Source organism: Catharus ustulatus, chromosome 2, assembly GCF_009819885.2.
Source record: "Catharus ustulatus isolate bCatUst1 chromosome 2, bCatUst1.pri.v2, whole genome shotgun sequence".
Taxonomy (NCBI): Eukaryota; Metazoa; Chordata; class Aves; order Passeriformes; family Turdidae; genus Catharus; species Catharus ustulatus.
The window spans coordinates 89,293,975-89,315,494 of record NC_046222.1 but is presented as its reverse complement, the minus strand read 5'-3'; the positions used below and the strand labels follow the sequence as shown (position 1 = coordinate 89,315,494).

Genomic DNA, 21,520 nt, shown 5'->3' with positions numbered 1-21,520 from the left:
TTGTTTAAATAACATTGCCTTATCAAATTCCTAGACAACTGTACTCATTCTCATAAGATCCATTAATTTCTGTAAGATCTATATTTATTTGAATTATCCTTTGTAATGGGAGTCATCCTTTTTTGGTCCTTTTTTAGAGAATTTTTTGGTTTTACTTTTAAATTTGTCATCTTTTTTTAAGAGGGGAAAAAAATGGTTTGACATGGTTTCACTCTGCTGCCAAAGGCTCAGATCACCTTGGTACTTAGTGGATGTGTCTGTTTATCTAAGACTTGAACTGGACAATAGATTTCATGTGCCTTTTTGTGCCAAGGTAGAGGGACTTCAATTTCTGAACTAAATATTAGCCTGGGAGGAGTACTGGCAGGAAAATATCCATTTTAGAAGTTGTGAGCAATGGGTCACTCTCCTACTAATCAAAATAAGTGCTGTCATTGTGGATGTGAGGGAGAATCTAAGTATGACTTTACTGAGACTGGCCTACTTTTCTTAGGAGCCTGCCTGGCCTATTTGCCAGGTGTCATTTCAGAAGCATCTTTAATTATCTTCAGATATCAGATTTGCATGTTCCGATATGAAATCACTCTCAGAGAGGATCTGCTTTCTTGTTGGAAGGTTAATTTGTTTAGCTTCAATTTACCATTATTGGGGTATGTATAGCCTTTCATTGCAAGGTCAAAGAGCTCTCAGGTATTTTTTGTATAACTGTGTACCTACTACAAAGCCACCCCTCAGCCATGTATTCAGTGAAGTGAAATACAGCCTTGCTCAGATCTCTGAAAATCCCATGACCTTAAATTGTGAAATTAAGCCATTTATCTGTGCAAAAGTAAAATCATTGTCACCATTTACGTGTTTCATATATTTTCCCCCTAGATAGATATGTTAAGAATTATTTTGGATTTTTGCAGCAGTATCACGAGTGATTATTCTCATTCACACTGGGAGTACTTTATAACAATACTGGGTTTTGCTCTAGATAAGCTCACGTGCTTATGTGACATTGCAAAGCTGACACAGTTTTCTGCTTTTAGTTCCTGAGATAACAGTTTTGCAGCCAGCTCAACTGTATTTTCATGAACTGCAATGCTCTAGAAATTCCTGGCTTTAGGATGCCTTTTTTTTCCCCCCACTCAGCTACATCTGTGTTCTTGGTTCTCACAAACCATGCTTTCAGTGTTAAAAACAGATTTCATTGGACTAAGACAGCTAATAAATTGGTTCAGATTACACTGAAAGCATAACTAGCTGTCTTTACTGTTTGCTAATTCACTAATCCCTACGCCACTTGAAAATGCCTGTGCTAATATTGTGGAGCTTTGAGAGAGTTAAAACTGATGGTAATCTCATCCCATCTAGTTTGAGTAATCCTGGACACGCTTTTAGCAGCAATGATGTTCCATGGGAATGCTATGGCAACATCAAAATGTTGGCTGTCTAGCAGGCTTACTGCATCCTGTGCATGATCCGTGAATAAACAGAGGAATTTAGTTCCCGGGGTGTCAGTCTGGCACATTTCACAAGCACTACATTCACTTACCAAAAAAAAGTCAGCCAGTCATACAGAGAAAGTGCTACAGTGACTGAGTGATAAATCGCCTGCTGCTAACCCTTGTATATACTAACTCTAAGAAGCTAAAAATAGATCATGCATGGCTTAATTCAGACAGGAAATATACTCTCCATCCATTTGTTTATTATTTTTGTTCCAGATGCTTTTCTTTGTTCATACTTTTTTTTTTTTTAGTTTTTCTTTTCTTTTTTTTTTTTCCAGTACATCTTCTTTCTAGACTGGAACTTTCACTTAGATGTGATCTTCCTCTGAACCAAAGGTTGGAGATAAGGTCATTTGAAGTGAAGTACCACGTTTGAGTGAAAAAGCCCAAAAGGAATATTAGTCCAGGGTTCAGTGCATAGGAACATATTCCTATTGTTTCTAGTCTGCTGCAAATGAGAGTACAACACTGTGTTTGCACTTGGTTCTGTCATGCAGTGATTTCCAGCTCCTCAAAATGAATATAAGCTTTATGCCGACCTATTAGTGTCTTTCCCTGTGTATCTTGAAAAAAGGAAATGCAAGGACATTTATAGGATTGTGTGGGTCTTTTAGATGGCACCTAAAATCAACAAGATGGGAGCAGGGTAGACCTTACTCCATTAACAGTAAGACCTCAAGCTCCCTAGACACAGATCCCATGCTTGGGAAGACTCACTGAGAAGAGATCAAAGAATCACAGAATGGTTTGGATCAGAATGGATCTTAAAAACCATCTGTTTCCAACTCCCCTGCCATGGGCAGGGATATCTTCCACTGAACAAAGCCCCATCCAACCTCTTCTTGAACACTTCCAGGAATGGGACATCCACAGTCAGTGTGGGCAACCTGCTCCAGTGCTTCAGCACCCTGACGATGAAATATTTCATCCTAATGTCTAAACTAAATCTTCTCTCAGTTTAGAATTGTTACTCCTCATTCTATCACTGCACTGCCCAAGGACTTCCCCATCCTTCCTATATGCCCTTATAAGTGCCCTAAGGCTGCTGTAAGGTCTCCTCAGACACTTCCAAATGTTTTGTGTGAGACTTACAATCCTGACTGAAACTGTCCGGGGAAGTTTCTCTGCAAATTATTCTCATGGTTTACCACCATTCCCATGAAAATATTTCTATCTTCAAGTTCCTTTTCTTCTAGTTATTTGAGCTTGTATAAATTCAGGCTATCTTTGTACTGCCCAATGTCTGTTTTGTTTTTTACTCCATGAATGTGAACATCATTCTTAAAGATTCTCTTTGGTAGACATAGGTAGAGTTCCCTGAGCACAACTGAGGTGTGTTCAGAACTGATAGCATCTGAACCAGATGCTATCCCACTGAGGGGGGAAACTGGTGAATACAGCTCCATAAAATATATCAGTTCCACACTCAGAGACAGTCAAATATTTTTTTTTAAAAAAACAGCTGCTAGGAAATTTTAGGAAAGACCTACACAATTAAAGGGAAAATACCCTCTTGTTCCTATGTAAGTCAGATGAGTAGGCAGGGGCTACTCTTGAAAATGGCAAAGACACAGTTTAGGGAGGATGCATTGTACGTATCCAGAAAATGGTAAAAGTGGGTTGGCCTTAATTGTGTCTCTTTCAAACCATTAACTCTAGTTCTGAAACTAATATGAACTAGGATCAAAACCAACAAAAGGTGATTCTTCATGCAACAGTACATGGGTGACTCTCCTTGTCAAAGAAAATGAAACTGCAGATGCAACATTACAGGGGTTCAGGAGAAAAAAGGGGACAACTTAAATCTTAGCCCACTGACAAGGTAACAGGCTGACTGCATCCTCTGCCAAAGCCCAGTGTTGCCATTATGATGTTTGATCCCTTCCTCACCTTTATACAAAACTGGAAACAAGTGAATTTGAGATCCTGTTTGAAAAAGACCCTATTTATTTACTTTTTCTTGTTGTTCTGACCTTTGGTTAATATCTCTGGATAAAGGCTGACATATAAAACTAACCTTAAGACAGAAACAAGATCATGATCATGAATGCCAAATTTCTGCATTAGAACAAGCTGATAAAAGTGTTCTAAAGATTAATGAAGCTTTTGCGACTTCTAAAACTGATTTAAAGGAGTAACTTCTATGTACAAAGGTGGTTTAAGTTCAAAACCTTCCAGCTCAAGCCTTATTTTTGTTGAACAAAGCAATGAAAACTCATCTCTGCACATGTTTAAAGATTGTATTTTAATCACAGACTGAAACAGAATGATTTACAAAACTGATGGTTAGATTTAAAACCAACCACTACACCTTTCTGTGGGAATATTCCCCCCACACCCTAGCAGATTAGGGATTCAAGTGAAGAACAGAGCTGTTCATGTTTGCCTTTGGGACTGAACAGTGATTTCCAGGATGATGACTGATGCTGCAAGATTTCACCTAAGATGCTTTTCAATGCATTTCATTTACCCAGCTGAAAGTGGCTTCTTCTAGAGAAGCCTGTTGGCTTCATCAGAAATCCCAACCATCTTGCAGCTTTCTGTCCAGAGCACTCTCTGCAGCTCCTCATCATATGCTACATCAGCCGATTTTGTCCTTTCCTCATTGTAAAGGTAGCAGCCACCAGCTCCTTCCATCTCGGGCGATATTGCTGCATAGATGGTTGTAGAGGCTCCTTCCTCTGGGGTCTGCAGAAACAAAAACACCCAAATTCAATGAGGCAGGTACAGCAGAAGAATTATATTACCACCATAGGACCTAATCAGTGAAAAATATCTTCCCTAATTTTGCTTTACACTTCTGGTCCTTATGCAAACCTGAAGCTTGTAATAATAAGAAAGCCACTTATTCAATTGGCAGAGTCCATTTCTTCAACAGTGCTATTTTAAGATAGCTTAAAGTCAGAACAGATATATGGAAAACTCCAGTCTATTTTTTCAAGAGTTAGTCAGATGGAGCATGCAAAATAATTGATTTAGCTTTCACAGTTAGAGCTAATAAACCCAAAAGCAAGCACAAATATTAAAATCCTAGTTTAATTATTCATTTTGCAAGGATGAAAGGGTCTGTGCTCTGCCTTAAGAAGATGAAGGCTATGCTGTACATGCAATGTGCTCATTGTAACAACAATGTGACATGAGCAAAGGATCATGGAAACCATGACAGCAAATTAAGATTCTGCAGTTCAGTCCGAGCAGGCAGGTAAATGAGGGAACTGTCTTTTAGCCACAGCATAGTTATCAGGGTCCTCCTCTGTCATAAAGCAAAATGGTGAATGATCTACTATGTCTGCTATACCATGAGTATTAAATGAAAATTTATAAGTGAATAGCTTGGAGTGATAACTCCTTTCATCCTGAGTATATGCAAAATTTTTTCATTCTGCATTCAGAAGGATCACTCAGCTACCCCTGAAATTATTTCCACGGCATTTTAATTCTAATTAAAGGACATATTTAAAACACAACTTTTGATATGCTTTGCCTTTATCAGAGATATAATTATGATCAATGCCTGCTAGACAATAATGTATCATTTTGCAATCCTTGAGTCATCATCTGAGGCATTAAAAGTACTGATGCTGCTCAGAGCTTTGTCTGCAGTACCTGACAGGATGTCTTTTCCTGAAGAACTCACTTGATGAATGAGAAAATAGTGAATAGGTTACTCAATGCCTTATAAAACTAACAAATCTAAGTAATTGGAAGATTTTTGTTATGTTTGGGTTTTTTAGGAAAAGATTGTACTGTGATACTCTGTCTAAAATAACTTAAAAATGCTCATTTAGCTTGGTTTAGTACCCACTACAACGTCACCCCTCTTTATCCTAAGGGAAATAGTGCTATTTACACCCTGCACATAATGTAAATAACACAGAGGGCCTGCAGAATTCTTTGCTCACAGAGTGGCTAATAAAACGATCAGCTGTGAACAGCAGTATAAAATATCTTGATATTATAAAGTAGCAGAACAATGATTAATATGAGAATCATATTTTATACAACTTATTCTGGATGACAGAAAAACTGAACGTTTTTTACATATTCTTGTGCTTTGCTTAAAAAAACATAGTGACACAGATAAACCAGTACTTCATGTGATGGTTCACTGGACCTTATGTTCCTGAGTTTAACAGCTCTCCAGCACAAACAGACATAAATGTCAATATCATGACTCCCAAATCTTAATGACAACAGCTGAACACTAAAATGCTTTAGAAAAAATTGTCTGTGGGAGGAATTTGTGTGATTATGTTCTTACGAGCAGGGCTTTCTACAGCCTCAGAGACTGGTCTGCATGGATATTGCCACAGCATCAGAAATACCATGCTGCCTCTGCTGATTCAATGGTAAGGTTCTCCCAGGACATGCAGAATTTTTCCAGAGTTTTACTTTTGACGATATGCCTGTTAAGTTCCCCACAGAGGAGATCTATAGCAAGAGGGTAATCAAACACTGGAGGTGGCTTCCTAGAGAGGTGCTTGGTGTCCTGAGCCTGTCAGTGGCATTTGAACAGGCATTTGAACAATGCTTTTAAGAGCGTGCTTTATTATTTGGTCAGTCATGAACTGGTCACTGCTATTGTAGGTCCCTTTCAACTGAAACAGTCTACCCTATTCTCTTCTATTAAAAATAATATCAAATATTTTAAAAAAAGGTTATGCACTATTTGAAATTGCTTACATGCCCACATTGTGACTTACAGTAACACTGACCATCCATTAAAGTCAGTTTGTGCAACTTTTCATATGATCTACTTTGCTCCTCCCATCCACCATATGTAATACGCTGAGTTGAAACTTCTGTGCAAAATTCCTTTTTAGCTTCTACCACCTGTTGCTAGAAGCAGTTATCTAAACATGTGAAAAAACCCAACTACACTACATTAGGGAATTAGCCATCACTTGAAGTGTTCAAGGCCAGGTTGGATGAAGCTCTGAGCAGTCTGATCTACTGGAAAACATCTCTTCCCATGGCAGGGGGATTGGAACTAGAGAGTCTTTAAAGTGGCTTCCAACCCAAGCTATTGTAGGATTCTAGGATTCTAGATACTATGGAAATCTAAGGAAAGCAAATTTTTCACTGCAACACAGAGTGAGTTGCTTGTGTATGACTAATGAATTGTATTATTCCATCTTCTGAGTGCTTAATTAACGATGAAAATTTTAATTTTCCCTTTCTTTATAATCTCTTCATTGTTTTGGCATGTTTTCTCTTTTAATGAAAGTAAAAATGAAATCCAGCACCAGGGTGCCCTGACCCTCCCTCCTGCTGGGAGGATGACCTATTTGTTTTGAGAGGCTGCAAGTAAAGCACATGTTGCAATTCCTTCTCTGGATCTTGTCCATGCCTACTGTGACAACAAATTCTCATCCACACGCACAGTTGAGGCTCTTTCTGGGAAAGTGTTGGGTCTACCACACACCCAAAAATCAACTGTAACAAACACAGAGACAGACATGTGCAGACATCCTGTCTGCGCACCAGTGCCTGAGGACCTCTTGGGAAGGATGAAGCTGGCAACAGGCTGCAACCACTGGAGCAATTAATTTGTATCTGGACAAGGAGCAGGATGAATTGTCCCAGCAGTGGCAGACTCACTCGTGGTTGCCAACTTTCCTTTGAAGAGCTTTTCCATAGCTTTTCTTCTACCACATGACAGGCCATCAGAAGATGAGGAGGAACCACAAAGCCCTTGGAAAATGGCCACAAACAGGAGACTACTGTCAAAGCAACACATCTGACCCACGCTTTGATGCCAGCAGCTTTCTAGGAAGGAGAGCACCTGATAAAGGACCACAGAAATCACCAGCCAGTGGACAAATATCTTAACCTATAAAACCCCAGGACGTTTGTCATGATGCTCTATACAAACATACAATGAAAAAACTCCAACTGCACCACATTAAGGAATTAGTCATCACTTGAAATGTTCAAGGCCAGGTTGGATGAAGGTCTGAGCAATCTGGTCTAGTGGAAGATGTCTCTTTCCATGGCATTGGAAGTAGATGGACTTTAAAGTTTCTTCCATGAAGTATTATACCAAGAGTTCCAGGTAAACAGGAGTATAATTCAAATCACAGGGGAGGATTCTCTACACACTGCCTTAAAAAACAGTAAAAGAATAATATTCATATACATAGAATCAGTAACATCTTGTTCATTAATTGACTGACTTGTCCCAGGAGAAAGAATCAATGCGCAAAGATTCTTAACTCTTCAGATAGCAACTTACTTGTAACTGATTTTTTTTAAATTGGAATTTTGCTTACAAACTGTTATTATTATCCAAGGAACTGTAATTAATGCCTTTGTAATATACAGGTAAAACTGAGTTCTGCTTAACTTCTTTGTAATGAAATTCTGAACTTGTATTTCTCTTTGCTTGTTATAGTATTGATCACAACTTTTACTTTCTTTTTCAATTAGCTACATGTTTGTCTTCAACAGTAAATAAAGATCTGATTGAAAGTATGCATCTTTGCTCGTTAGATGTATAAGTTGTGGAAGGAGAGAAAAGATAGTATGTGATCAGCTTATTTATGCAAAATTTTACCTAAATACATAAAATGACATAGACACTATCTATTCCCAAAAGCTTTTTTCTTTTTACAGAAGCTCTGATTTAATTTTTTCTTAAATATTCATCAATTATAACTCCGCAACAAAGAATAATTTCCCCTCAGTATGAAATGAAATATTCTGTTCTAGGAAAACTGGGACGCGTGCTAAGAGGGTTTGTACAGTAATTTCACGAATACAAGCCGCACGGACTATAAGCCGCATTGCCGGGTGTTGGCAAACATTTTGTTCTTTGTCCATAAATTAGCCGCACCCAACTATAAGCTGCTCTGTCGTTTGCAGCAAGGACCCACGTGCAACAAAGTTGCCAAATAGTAACAGAATCATGGGATCGGGGGCAGGGGTTTACTGGCTCGGCTCAGGCCGTGAGGGCTCGGCCCGCTTGGGGTGTCCCAGCTTGGCGCTGCCACTCGGCGGGGCCGCTCGGGGACGGCCACCGCCTCTCGGCTTGCTCACCCTGGCGCAGTGCTGCCCCATGGTGGCAGGGGGGGCACGGAGCCCACTGGCACCCACAGCAGCGGTGGGAGGAGGGGAAGGAACGCCCCTACTCCCACGGCAGGAGGGAGCCCCCTGCCTCCCTCCCAAGCTGCGGGGATGGCAGCACGGAGCCCCTACCTCCCCCGGGCTGCGGGAGAGGAGGGAAGGAGGGAGCTCCCCTGCCTCCCTCTCCCTCCTGTGCTGCCAGCAGGCATCCCGGTTCCACCCGCTGCACAACAGACTAACTAATTTGTAACAATCGCGTATCCCGTGTTTTACTGGCCGGTGCTCGGCTCAGCACCTCGGTTTGCACTTTTGGGGTTGGAAATATCAGAAAATTATTCACATATTACCCTGAGTGTAAGCCGCATTTCTGGTGTGGGAGCAAAATTTTAGTCAAAATGGTGCAGCTTGTAATCGTGAAATTACTGTACTTTAGTTTTGCTTTGTAAGTATTTGTTAGTTCATGCATTTTGATTAATGCAATTTTGAGGGATGTATAATTTTCTCCATACTATGTGCTAATTCTTGCAAAATGTATTAGCTGACAACAGTCAGTTCCTACAGCCATGTCACTACAAAATATTACATCCTTTCCATTTGTCTAAACCAGGAGCAACAGCTTAACTCTTTAGAAATCATGGTCTGCATGATGGCTTTGTGGTGCTTTCCATGATAATCCAGTACTCAACCACTTCTACCTTCACCTGAATTCATAGCTCAGAGTCCTGGGTAGAGAGTAATGTTCAGAAACCACAGAAAACTGGACTGGAAAAAAATGTAATAAGCTCCTATAATTCCTCTTCTGTAATCCCTTCATTTTCTCAGTAGCACTTGCAGCAACTACCAGCAAACTGTGACAACTGTTCTATGTGTCTTAAACACTGTGACAAATAGCTTGAATGGACAGCATGCATATACTTCTATTTGTACTGGTAACAGGGTTAGCCATATGATTGAAAAAGAAGTAGTGATACAAGCCACGGTATCAGGGGACTTAGGACTTTGGAACAGCTTCCCCTCATCCCATTCAATCAGAAAATTGTACTTGATTTGTATTTCATGAATTCAGGATTCTGCCATCTTGATAGATTATAGGAGGGAAGGTTGGCCACACAGGACAGAGACCAGCTGGCAGAATCACTCACTGACATCACAGCTGAGTTTTGAGAGACATGAGCAAGAGGTCAAACAGAGAGATGTGCACACAGGACTGCCTGGTAAGCTGAAAGATCACTTAAGGCTTAGAAAAAAACATCTTAAAATACCTTCATCCCTAAAACTTGTGCTGATGAATACATCGAGTATTGATGGAATAACCCCCATCAGCAACATTAGGTAGACTGCTGTAGGAACTCTCATCAAAAGTGGGCTTATAACATTGGTCCTAGCTCATGTGCCATTCATAAAATCATGCACTTTTCAGTTCACATGGGAAATCTACTCATGAGCTGATGAGTTAAATGAGCTTGCAGATGTTTTTTGGTTTGGGAAATTTACTCATGAGCTGATGAGTTAAATGAGCTTGCAGATGTTTTTTTGGTTTGGTTTTCTTTCTGCCACAGGTGTTCATGGTGTTCGTTCTGTGGCTTAGTTTTTATAAACGAGTGAGCTCCATCAGGCCATTCCTGGAGTGGGTAACAAATTCCCTGGTTCCAGCTAGGAAAACACAGAAAGCACTGAACAGACCATCTTCTGGGCATCAGTACTCAGGACTTTTGCCTGTGTTCCTTCACCTTCCTCAATGATAATTAATCTGGTAATATTTTTAAAATGCTGGTATATTACTGACTTGCTTCTGTTCCGAAAAATTCTGTATATGCAAAGTTTTCTTATTTTTTTGTCTTTCTTCAGGAAATACAATTATCATCTGTGATACCTGAGCAGCACTATGCATATACACTGTAGGGATAAGCAATAACAAAGAGAACATGAAACTACTGTTACTTGGCACAGTGAAGTCTTTCACCTACTTGGCAGCAGCTAGTGGAGGGGTGACACCCAGTCACCCTCAATGCACTGCTTGACTCTCAAGAACAAAGGCAAACACAGAACATGCAATAGTTTGAAAAATTTCAGAAATAGAGTACCTGGGATTGTGTTCCCATGAATATTAAAGCAAACAAGCTTGCGAGAAGCAAATTACCTTTGTTCTGGGGTGCACTGATTACTATGGTCTGTGAATCACTGAATCATTTCAAAGCCAGGTGTCTTGGGAAGGAAGAAACCAGGTTACAGTAATTTCACGACCATAAGGCGCACCGGACTATAAGGCGCACCCCCCGGGAGCCGGCACATTTTGCAACTTTGTAGATCAGATAAGGCGCACCGGTCTATAAGGCGCACCGGGTTTTTTTTTTGCAGCGAGGCTCCGCCCCCAGCTCCTCCCGCACGCTTGCTGGCCGAGGCCCCGCCTCAATCCGGCAGCCATTGGCTCCCGGGCCTGCCTGTACCCGGCAGGGCCGGGCTATGCCCACCGCCGCTCCGTGCAGCATCCCCAGGGCCTCGCTGTTCCGGGAGTTCCCTGGCGCTCCGGGTGACCCAATGCCGGCAGGCTTGCCCCGTGCCGCCGCTGCCCCGATTCCAGCTGCTTGCCCCCTCCCCGCGTGGCAGCCGCTCCGATTCTGGCGGTTTTCCCCCTCTCCGCATGGCGGCCGCCGTGCTTCTGGGGGTTTTCGCCCCCCCCGCGCGGCGGCCGCCGTGATTCCGGGGGCTTTCGCCCCCCCCGCGCAGCGGCCGCCGTGATTCCGGGGGCTTTCGCCCCGCCCGCGCGGCGACCGCCGTGATTCCGGGGGCTTTCGCCCCCCCCGCGCGGCGGCCGCCGTGTTTCCGGGGGCTTTCGCCCCCCCCGTGCAGCGGCCGCCGTGATTCCGGGGGCTTTCGCCCCGCCCGCGCGGCGGCCGCCGTGATTCCGGGGGCTTTCGCCCCGCCCGCGCGGCGACCGCCGTGATTCCGGGGGCTTTCGCCCCCCCCGCGCAGCGGCCGCCGTGCTTCTGGGGGTTTTCGCCCCACCCGCGCGGCGACCGCCGTGTTTCCGGGGGCTTTCGCCCACCCCGCGCGGCGGCCGCCGTGATTCCGGGGGCTTTCGCCCCACCCGCGCGGCGACCGCCGTGTTTCCGGGGGCTTTCGCCCCGCCCGCGCAGCAGCCGATCCGATCCCTGCGGCTTTCGCCCCCCCCGCGCAGCAGCCGATCCGATTCCTGCGGCTTTAACACCCCCCGCAAGGGAGCCGTCCCAATGTCGGCGGGCCGGCCCCGCGCGGGGGCGGCCCCGAAGCCGGCGGGGAGGCCCCGATATCGGCGGGTCTGCCCCGCGCGGGGGCGGCCCCGATGCTGGCGGGGAGGCCCCGATACCGGCGGGTCCGCCCCGCGCAGGGGCGGCCCCGATGCCGGCGGGGGCGGCCCCGATACTGGCGGGTCCGCCCCGCGCGGGGGCGGCCCCGAAGCCGGCGGGGAGGCCCCGATACCGGCGGGTCCGCCCCGCGCGGGGGCGGCCCCGATGCCGGCGGGGGCGGCCCCGATACCGGCGGGTCCGCCCCGCGCGGGGGCGGCCCCGAAGCCGGCGGGGAGGCCCCGATACCGGCGGGTCCGCCCCGCGCGGGGGCGGCCCCGAAGCCGGCGGGGAGGCCCCGATACCGGCGGGTCCGCCCCGCGCGGGGGCGGCCCCGATGCCGGCGGGGGCGGCCCCGATACCGGCGGGTCCGCCCCGCGCGGGGGCGGCCCCGATGCCGGCGGGGGTGGCCCCGATACCGGCGGGTCCGCCCCGCGCGGGGGCGGCCCCGATGCCGGCGGGGGCGGCCCCGATACCGGCGGGTCCGCCCCGCGCGGGGGCGGCCCCGATGCCGACGGGCTCTCACTTCCGGGGTGGCAAATGTTGCAACTTTGTAGATCAGATAAGGCGCACCGGACTATAAGGCGCACTTCCGGTTTTGGGGGGAGATTTTAGTCAAAAGGGTGCGCCTTATAGTCGTGAAATTACTGTACTTTCTGGTGCAGGAGTCCAAGGGAAAATAACAGCAGCTGCTGTAGAGCCACAGCCTCCATGTGAAGACAGGGACTATGTGTGTTCAGTGTGCATTGTGTAACTTGCACTGTCTAGACCTCCTAAGGTGATTGTTGCTTTGAAAAGGCCAGACAAAAAGTAATCCATTGAAATACCGAGTATGAAAACACAGGCGAGAAAGGAAACCATGACGCAGGTGTGTGGATGTGTTCAGCCACCTTTGATCAATAAGGTTGCAGCAGCTGACTTTATGTCCTGGAGAGACCAGCGGCCAGGACCAACTGCTGGGTCCCTAGGAAGCCAAAGCTGCCAGACAAGTGTGGCAGCACAGCTTTTCAGCAATCTCTGCCTTCACTCAAAAGCCCTGGTTTCTATCTGCATTCTCTCCTTCCTTCTAGTCTTTCATATGTAATTTGCTATTATGCTATTTCTATCCAATTTCTGCCTTGATAATAGACTTGAAAGAGATATTTTATTGAATATAGTTCTCCCTAGATACCCAGTCAGCAACCAAATTAATTTCTCTTCAATCTCCTACTTGTGGCAATGAGAATTCTTTAGTAAATTCACTCCATAATAAAATTCTTTAGCTTTTGCCTTTGAAAGAAATAGCAGAAATGGCTAAAGTTAGTGTGAAGCCTTTCTCCTGACAATGTTGTGGCCACAGAAAACTAATTTCTTAATCAAAGATATAAACATATAATAAAATATGAAACTTCAATAAATTAGGAACACAAAGCAATTTTCACACTAAAAATGCATGAAAATTTGGAAGGAAAGAAGCTTTTATAATCTGAATAATTTATTATTTATACTTATAATTATTTATAATTTATACTTGGGGAAAACAAGTTTTCCCTGAGCACAAGGTACTGAAAGAGCTGGCAAACAGAGACAGAGAGTATCAAATCCTGAATCTCCTTTTCTTTTGAAAGCAAATTTTCTTAAAAAAAAATTCAGGTACACAGAGAGACTGGGAAATCCCATCTTCACATCAGCCCCTCCCTGGGTGGCTGGGATTCCTGTAGATAAGGCAGACTATGGAAGAAAGAGACTGTCCTCAAAAGGCTGTCAGGGTCAGTCTGTTTCTTAGGTGGCCAAAGAAGCAGGCACATGCCAGGACATAACTCCTCATTCCCCATGAACCTTTGGATGGAATTGGCAGTAGAAGGTTTCAATTGGTTTTGTGTCAGAGATATGCCTTCTGAGAAATCTGTTTTGCTGACAAATGGCCAAGTAGTTCTACTCTGAAGCCACGGGGTGAGTCTTGTTGCAGATTCAAAACATGAGCAAAATTTTACTGAGGAAGGCAGCTGCCATGACTCTGAACCCTCTTCTTATAAAGCAGCTACTTCAGGCTAAGCAAGTGTGCTGCTTTTGGCTGGGGTAGAGTTAATTTTCTTCACAGTGGCTGGTATAGAGCTGTGTTTTGGATTTGTGCTGAACATAGAATTGATAATACAGTGATATTTATGTTATTGCTGAGCAGGGCTTACAAAAAGCCAAGGCCTTTTCTCCTTTTTACTGTCACACTGGCAAGGAACTTGGGGGTGGGTGGGAGGTTGGCAGGAGTCACAGGTGGGAAAGGGGATCCCAAGTGACCAAAGAAGTATTCCAAACAGTATTTCATAATGCTTAGGATAAAAAGTAGGGGAAAAAGATGGGGGGACATTTGGAGTGATAGCACTTGTCTTCCCAAGTCATCATCACTTGTGATGGGGCCCTGCTCTCCTGGAGATGGCTGTCTGCCCATGGAAAACAGAGAATCAATTCCTTGTTTTCCTTTGCCTGTGCATGGTTCTTGTTTTCCCTATCAAATTATCTTTATCTCAACCCATGAGTTTTATACCTCTTACCACTTCCAACTATCCCACAGGTTAGGAGTGAGCGAGCTGCTGCATGGGGCTTGGTTGCTGGCTGGTGTCAAACCACAGCAACAGGACATCATGGGTCATGTCAAATAGCATGAGATACTTGTGGTCCCAGGCTGGCCAGCTTTCTGGGCTACACTGAATCAAACCACTGATTTCAAGGAGCAGCTGCGACAGTGAACTTACTTGTAGGTAGTATAAATAACAACATATCTATAAATATTATCAATAATAGTAAATATATAAATCATAAAATTATATTTGTGTCTTAATTTCAAACTGAATGTCTCTTGGGTTAGAATTGTAATATAATGTTGGTGATGTGAGCAGGACTGTTTGTGAATCCATATTTTGCACATTCTAAGATATTGGATAGAGCACTAAAAGAAAAATATTCACTTTAAGTATTTTAAAATAGAAACAAGAGCCCAACTTTACATGACTGAATTTGAGCAGGGACTTGAAACTTTGGGTCAAAGTCATTAATCATGACTGAGTCCTTTATTCATTTTGTCAAGTGCTTTGAGGAATATTACTTTGCCTGGAGGCTGATCCCTAAGTTTGCTCTGTAGCAGACAGGGATGCCTTCAAAGTCAGAACTGAGATATCACTGCAGCCACTGAAATCACATTACACTTGTTACCGTGCTCAGCTCAGTAGCAGTATGCAAAATTTGACAGATAGGAGCCTGCTGCCCCAGACACTGCATAAACATCCAACCAGAAACACTCACTTGCTGGAACATCCAGTCTCTAGGAAATAAGACAGGCAATAATAGGCAGAGAGAGCTGAGGAAGTACATGTGCTTCACAAAATACTGAAGCCTCTTCTGGGAGCATAACACTCTGCCTGGTCAATGAGCTCTCTGGAAACCAGGTGATGTCCTGCTGCAACCTATTGCTAAGGATAAATGAGTTAAATCACTGAGAATTGTGCTGGATATCATCACATAATCTGGAACTTTCTGCAACATACAAGAGATTTATTGAAACAAATGTGCACATTAGAAGAGATGAGGAAAGAATGAGTCTCCAAATCCTAATCCTGATACCTTGCACACTAGGCTGTAACTCCTGTGTTTGTAAAGGAAAGCACACAATTTTTTTGTTTACTTCCAGCTTAAATTTTCAATGCATTATCTTACATGAGCACATAGGTCAGTCTTAGTTTCTTGAGTTCTTTCAAAGACAGATTTTGGCAATCAAAACAACACAGCAAAGTACACAGAAGTATTTGTATTTGAAGTGGTAGCTGCATTTTTAGCAGCCACAGGGAACAGGAGACACAGCAAGGCTCAAGGTGTTGTGATGATGCTCCTGAGTACATATACCTCTGAACAATTTATTACCTGCCTGCTCATGCAAAGTAAAATATCTTTGCTGGGTTTTGGTGAAAACATAAGAGTTCAGGAATAACATGTATGGAAACTTCTGACTTGCAGCCCCCTACCTGCATCTCTACATTCTCACTTACTGTTTAATAATTGACAAGTCATGTATCCTGTTTTCCCTTGTTAGAAAATAGAAACTCACACATCTCTCACTTCACAACTTTTTTATAATGACTTATTATTTTTTAATTATTATAAGAACTCAGGATGGGCATGGAACTCCTAAATATTTAAAAGAAAACCACAATACAGAAAGCCTTTATGAACTATGAGATCAAAAAGCAAAAAAGGACTGTACAGAACACAGACAAAATAAAATAACCCAAAATTACCTAAGTCAGCATCTATTTCACAGCCTATTCTGTTTTAAAGTGCTACAACCCCCATTTTGCACCCCAAACAGCAGCAGGACTATTTCCAGCTGTGGGCTCATCCAGGTGGAGGAGGGCTGGGAGAAGGTGGCTGCCAGCCTTGGTTTCCTACCTTTCCCACCTCCTGAAAACAGACAGTGAAGGTGTGAAAGTGCAAATCCTTTCCTGGATCACCAAGTAAGGTCAGCAGAGAACATTTCTGCCCCAGGAGTCAGGCAGGCCATCTGCCTGCACTGACAAAGATGAGGACCAGACCTAGTGAGGTGCACAAACTAACTCAAAATGACTACAGGGTGCTGCATCTATGCATTAATAGCATGCAAGATGAAAATATGTCTGGGAAGATGGGAGAGATGAAAGCAAAAGTACACTTTCCCCCAAATTTCTTAGCTCTACGTTGCAGTGGCATGCTAGCTGGGCTGTAATATGTCCTGCTGATGGATCTGCTCCACACAAAGCTCACAATACTCCCCAGAGTGACAGGAGAAAGTCAAAACTGAAAGGCAGATCAAAGTGGTGGGGAGGGAAGGAATCTTTTTCTGGAAATTTGTTTCACATAATTCCAGTTGCTGGCAATTTCATCGTTTAATCTTGAATGATAAACTAAAAAGATATAAACAAGAGGGTTAATTTATATCTGTCCCTAGTAAAATACCATGAAGATGGAAAACAGGAAGACTAGACTTATTTTCTATAGTTATTTTAGTGGAAGTCTAGAATTATGTGAGAGCGGCTCAGATTTTCTAATTGTATCTTTTTAAGAGAAAGTTAGTTCAAATAAGTAATTACAGATTTTACATCCTCGTTTTTGCCCAATAACTTCAGGCCTTTTCTGTTTAAGTAATAAAACCCTTGAAAAATTACAGTTCTCTTCATTTTAATTAAACTCTATTTTATCAGGAAACAGCTTTTAAAAATAAATTTTAAAAAAGAAAATCATATTGTAAACAGAACTACAATTTCCCATTTTCTATCACAATGCTATCAGATTGCTAAAGTCATGCAATAATGGATAGATTCTGAAACTATACTGTTGTGGAGCTGTCTATAAAGCTCATCCTTTGTTACCCAAGAGAAGTTCTAAGTTTAAAGGCAAAGGCTACATTCAGTTGCAAAGGCCACATTCAGCTGCAAATTCACGTATCTGAATGCTTATTAACCCACCAGAATCAACTTGTTTTTAACAAAATAACTAAAAATGCAAATGTAAAGGAGGACTGAATCTGATTATTCAAATCAAGCTTTTTGTTGTATAGACTGAAAGTGAATTTAAGCTCTGTAACTTAAATCCTTTTGTTTAAATCAATCAACCTCAGGGCTATTCACTATCTGCAAAGGAATCTATTGATGGCTTAAATTCAGAAGAGACCCAAAGAACATGTATAACTTTAGACAGGCAAAGAGTGCCACTGATTTAAATGAGATTAGTCTTTAAACCTACGACAGAGAAGATTTGAGGCATCATATCTTTAACTGCAGAGCTTATTAGAGAGAGAAAACACACAGACCTTCAGCCACACAAATGATTCCCAAGGTTTGAAATGGAAGCAAAAAACTTTCATCTTGAAAACAATTACTCAAGAGTTTAAGCTCATCACATTTAATCAGCTAAATGGTCTGAAAGAAGGGCAAGCTGCAGAGAGGGGTATAAGCCTGTGGAGAGGTGATACAGTTATTCATTTGCAGGGGCTCAAAAGGAAAAACAAGCATCAGTTCTTGCCAGTGGAACAGATAAAGGAAAACATGAAATGGCATACATGCAAAATTGTTAACTACTGGTAAATAGAAAAACCCAGATCTACTATCCACTGGAGGTGTCAAATTTAATATCTAGGCTTATTTCTAAGGATTTTTTGTAAACCTTCATTAAGGAGGATGGAATAAAAAAATTGTGTATCCATTGCAAAAGGCAGGATTGGATTTGGTGATAGATGTGGTCCTTGCCAGGTTCTTGGTTCCTTTTCCAGATGACAGAATCACAGAGGTGTCACACTGCTCTACAGGTGACACAGCCTACCTCATTGCTGTGTGAATGACCACACTGTCCCAGCTTTTGTTGGAGGAAGAATTGGTTCAAATTCCAAAAATCCATAGTGAATGATCAAATCTCATTAACTGAAACAGGACAATGAAAAACTGGAAAGGAGAAAACCATTTAATCCCTTTTACACCAAATATCTTCCCCAAGAAAGCTATTTTTAAAAATTTAAAAAAAGAAAAAAACACAACAAAAAGAGAGGTTGCGTGGCATTAATGTTAAAAATTCCAACAATCTTCCTGAAAGTTTTCTTATTCCTTTTATTTCGTCTTCAGGTAACTCCTGTCCCTGCAGAGTTTTTGACTAGGGCTTTGATACTGGGCTAATTCAGGGCTTAGGTAGCCATGGCCCAGACAGAGGCTCGCTCTTGGAGCACTATTGACAGACAAAATAAAACAGTGAGAATTAACCTCCCCAGGAGAGTTCCTGTTGCACTGGAATTCATAAGGCTTTTTGACATAAAGGTTAGAACAGTTGTTTAGAAAACACTGTGAAGTTTTGTGGTTTGATGAATACATTGCACTGATTCATCTGGTGCTGAAATAATTCACTTTATTTAGAAAGCTCAGTATTGAACTATGCTCTTTGGTAGTGTCATTTTGTTACACATATCCTTTGGCCATGATAGTTCAATCAATGAGCCCCCTCTGTCCCTGCTCACTCACTCACTTGAGGTACACTGCAAGCAGCAAAGCTCCAGATGATTAAATTTCTGCTTCCCAGAAAAATTCCCTGCTGAATTAATTCAGAACGGTGCTAAGGTTCAAGCAACTGCTTTTAACTCATAAAAGCACAGGCTGAGGTCTGAGCAGAGCTCAAACACCAGTGCTGGGTGCTATCCCAGCCCTCCCCTCTGCCTCTCCTGCCTGCACAGCCGCTTGCTTAAAATTCTGCTCTTCACCTGCAAGTCTGCACAGCTCTGCAGCCGCCTGTTGTTATTTAACATGTACTTCACAGTGGAATTGAATTGTTCCAATCAAGATTAGTTTCTGTTTCTCTATGTGGTATGCAAAGCATGTCTGCAGACAAAACTTTCATCCATTTCTCCACCTGCCTTTTCATTGTGCCCCACAACAATCTCATGGAGAGTCCCAGTGCTTTTTCATTCCCTTTTCTTCATGAATTCCTAAATGCCTCTTGCCAGGTCCTCACTGCAAGCTCACTGAGTGTGGCTGCTACATCAGTGTGCCACCTGCCCCGTTGGGTCAGATCCCTTTCTGGAATATGTGCGCCATGTGGAGGAGGAAGGGGCTCAGGGTAGGAGGATTTCCCACTGCAGCACCAACACTCGCCCTCCTGGATCACCCATCCATGTCACCAAGCCCCTTCAGAATCCAAAAAGGGGTAAAAAGGAGACTTCAAAGCATGAGCTCTTGGGGTAGATGGTATTTACAATCTGTGGTTCAAAGGAGCCAGCCCAAGCCTTATCATATTAGAAAACGGAGAGGAAAATGCTGGGTGAAATCTTGTCAATACATTGACCCAGCCAAATCTGATGTGTCAGGAGAAATGGTGGGCCCACAAGCAGTGCCAAACCCCTGGAGCAGGTCAGACAGCAAGGCCCCTCTTTGAAGCAAAGGAGTGGTGTGACAGGATGTTTCGCTGCTGGACACGTGGGGCTGCAGTAAAGACTTGTGAGTGAGGCTGGCCCTGGCCACCAGCCCAGCCAAAATCCTGATGGCTGCTTGGTCCTTGCCAGGGCATGGGACACTCCTGCAGCTTGGGGGACAAGCCACAGAGCCCCCTTTACTCTGCAAATCTGCTGAGCTGATGAGCCTATAAGGCTGCCATAGTAAAAAGGCAAGGGTTTCTGAGCAGAACAATTTTTATATAAAAATAATCTAAATGGCTGGGTTTATCAATTGCATAAACTCCTTAGTGTCCAGAACATAACTGACCTTTGCTTTTAAATCTGTGTTCAATAAAAGATGATTCCAGCTGATTGTGAACTTTGCAAAGCCTGTAACATGATTCAGGGAAGAATACATTTAATTTCCCTAATAGCTGCTGACAGTCTGTGAAACAAATAGTTTTAATTATTTTCTCCTTGGTGAATTTCAGCTCTCATCATTTAATCAAAAAGTAGCACATTACCAACAATTGAGATTAAATGGAGAGATGTACAGTAGGGAAAAAAGGAAATTACATTAGCACTAAACAGTGACAAATATGTCCTTCTTATTGCACTCTTGTCCTGATACAGCAGAACATTTACAATGCCCTGATTAAAAAAAAAAAAAACTTAAAAGCCCAAATGAGCCTTTTAGACTTTTCCCACTTATCCTGAGACGTATGACTACTGAAAATGTCAATGCAGTCTCTGCAATTAAAAAAAAATAAAAATTAAATACTCCTTTCACTTCTTGACAAACAATGTTCAGATCTTACACACTGGTGTAAAATAGGTGTTACTAATTTTTTACTGGCACTACTGAGGCATGAAAATAACTACAGAGCTAATCAATAGGTAATGACGGTATTTCAGGAGTAATGCTCTGTTCAGAGGAAAAAAATTACTGCAATTCACAAACAATTATTGACACCATGAAGCACATGAATCAATGCCCATTAGAGATCTGCACGTTATTTAAAATTTCTTCAGCAGTATTTGTCTCAGTTCCTTAGTCTCTGTGTAATTTTCCCTGCCTGTTATACTGTGAATATATTAAAGGTTAGTGTGAATATATTGATGAAAACTGGAATAAAATGTAAAAGCTAGGCTTCTGATGGATAAGTCCAGCTACTAGCAGTGGCATGACTATTACCAGAGCACTGTAGCCATGGGATTCAATGCAAAGCTCTTTCTTGCATAAGACATTTTTTGTCACAGAATGATCAAGATCTCACCTCTTAAAGTTCCAGTATAACTCTGATGGAATTCAATTTTTTTAAGTCTTCTCCATTGCTTTTTCTGCCTGCCATGGTTTACTGCTGAGAGCAGCTGGAAGGACATGAAGTGGCCAGAGCTGGAGGTGGTGTGCCTCAGGGCTTACTGAAGTGTACCAAAGAGACAGATTTATCACTGGCTCCTACAGGGAACCAAAGAAATCCTATTGGCCTAATTCTCTAAATATAGCTGTTTGCCTTGTTTTTATCGTTACCTCTGTGTAGAGCAAGGGAAAATCATGAAACAGTCCAAGGTACAAATCTGAAATCTCATTTGTTAACACAGGGGAGAGAACAACACATCTGTTCTTCACTTGCATAAACAAATATCCAAGATGTACAGGGCAGTGAAGGAGATGATAGCCACTGGATCTCACATTTTTCTTTTTTATTCACATGTGGCTTAAG

At 42.9% G+C, this 21,520-nt stretch overlaps 1 protein-coding gene across 1 annotated transcript in view; it reads right to left on the bottom strand.

Moving 5' to 3' along the window:
- Positions 1–3,718: 3,718 nt before the first annotated feature.
- Positions 3,719–21,520, bottom strand: part of DHRSX (dehydrogenase/reductase X-linked) — a 211,867-nt gene continuing 194,065 nt past the window's right edge. Inside the window, exon 7 of the mRNA XM_042779033.1 lies at positions 3,719–4,184. Coding sequence (XP_042634967.1) covers positions 3,987–4,184 — 198 coding nt within the window. The 3' untranslated portion in view covers positions 3,719–3,986. The remainder of the gene's footprint in view (positions 4,185–21,520) is intronic.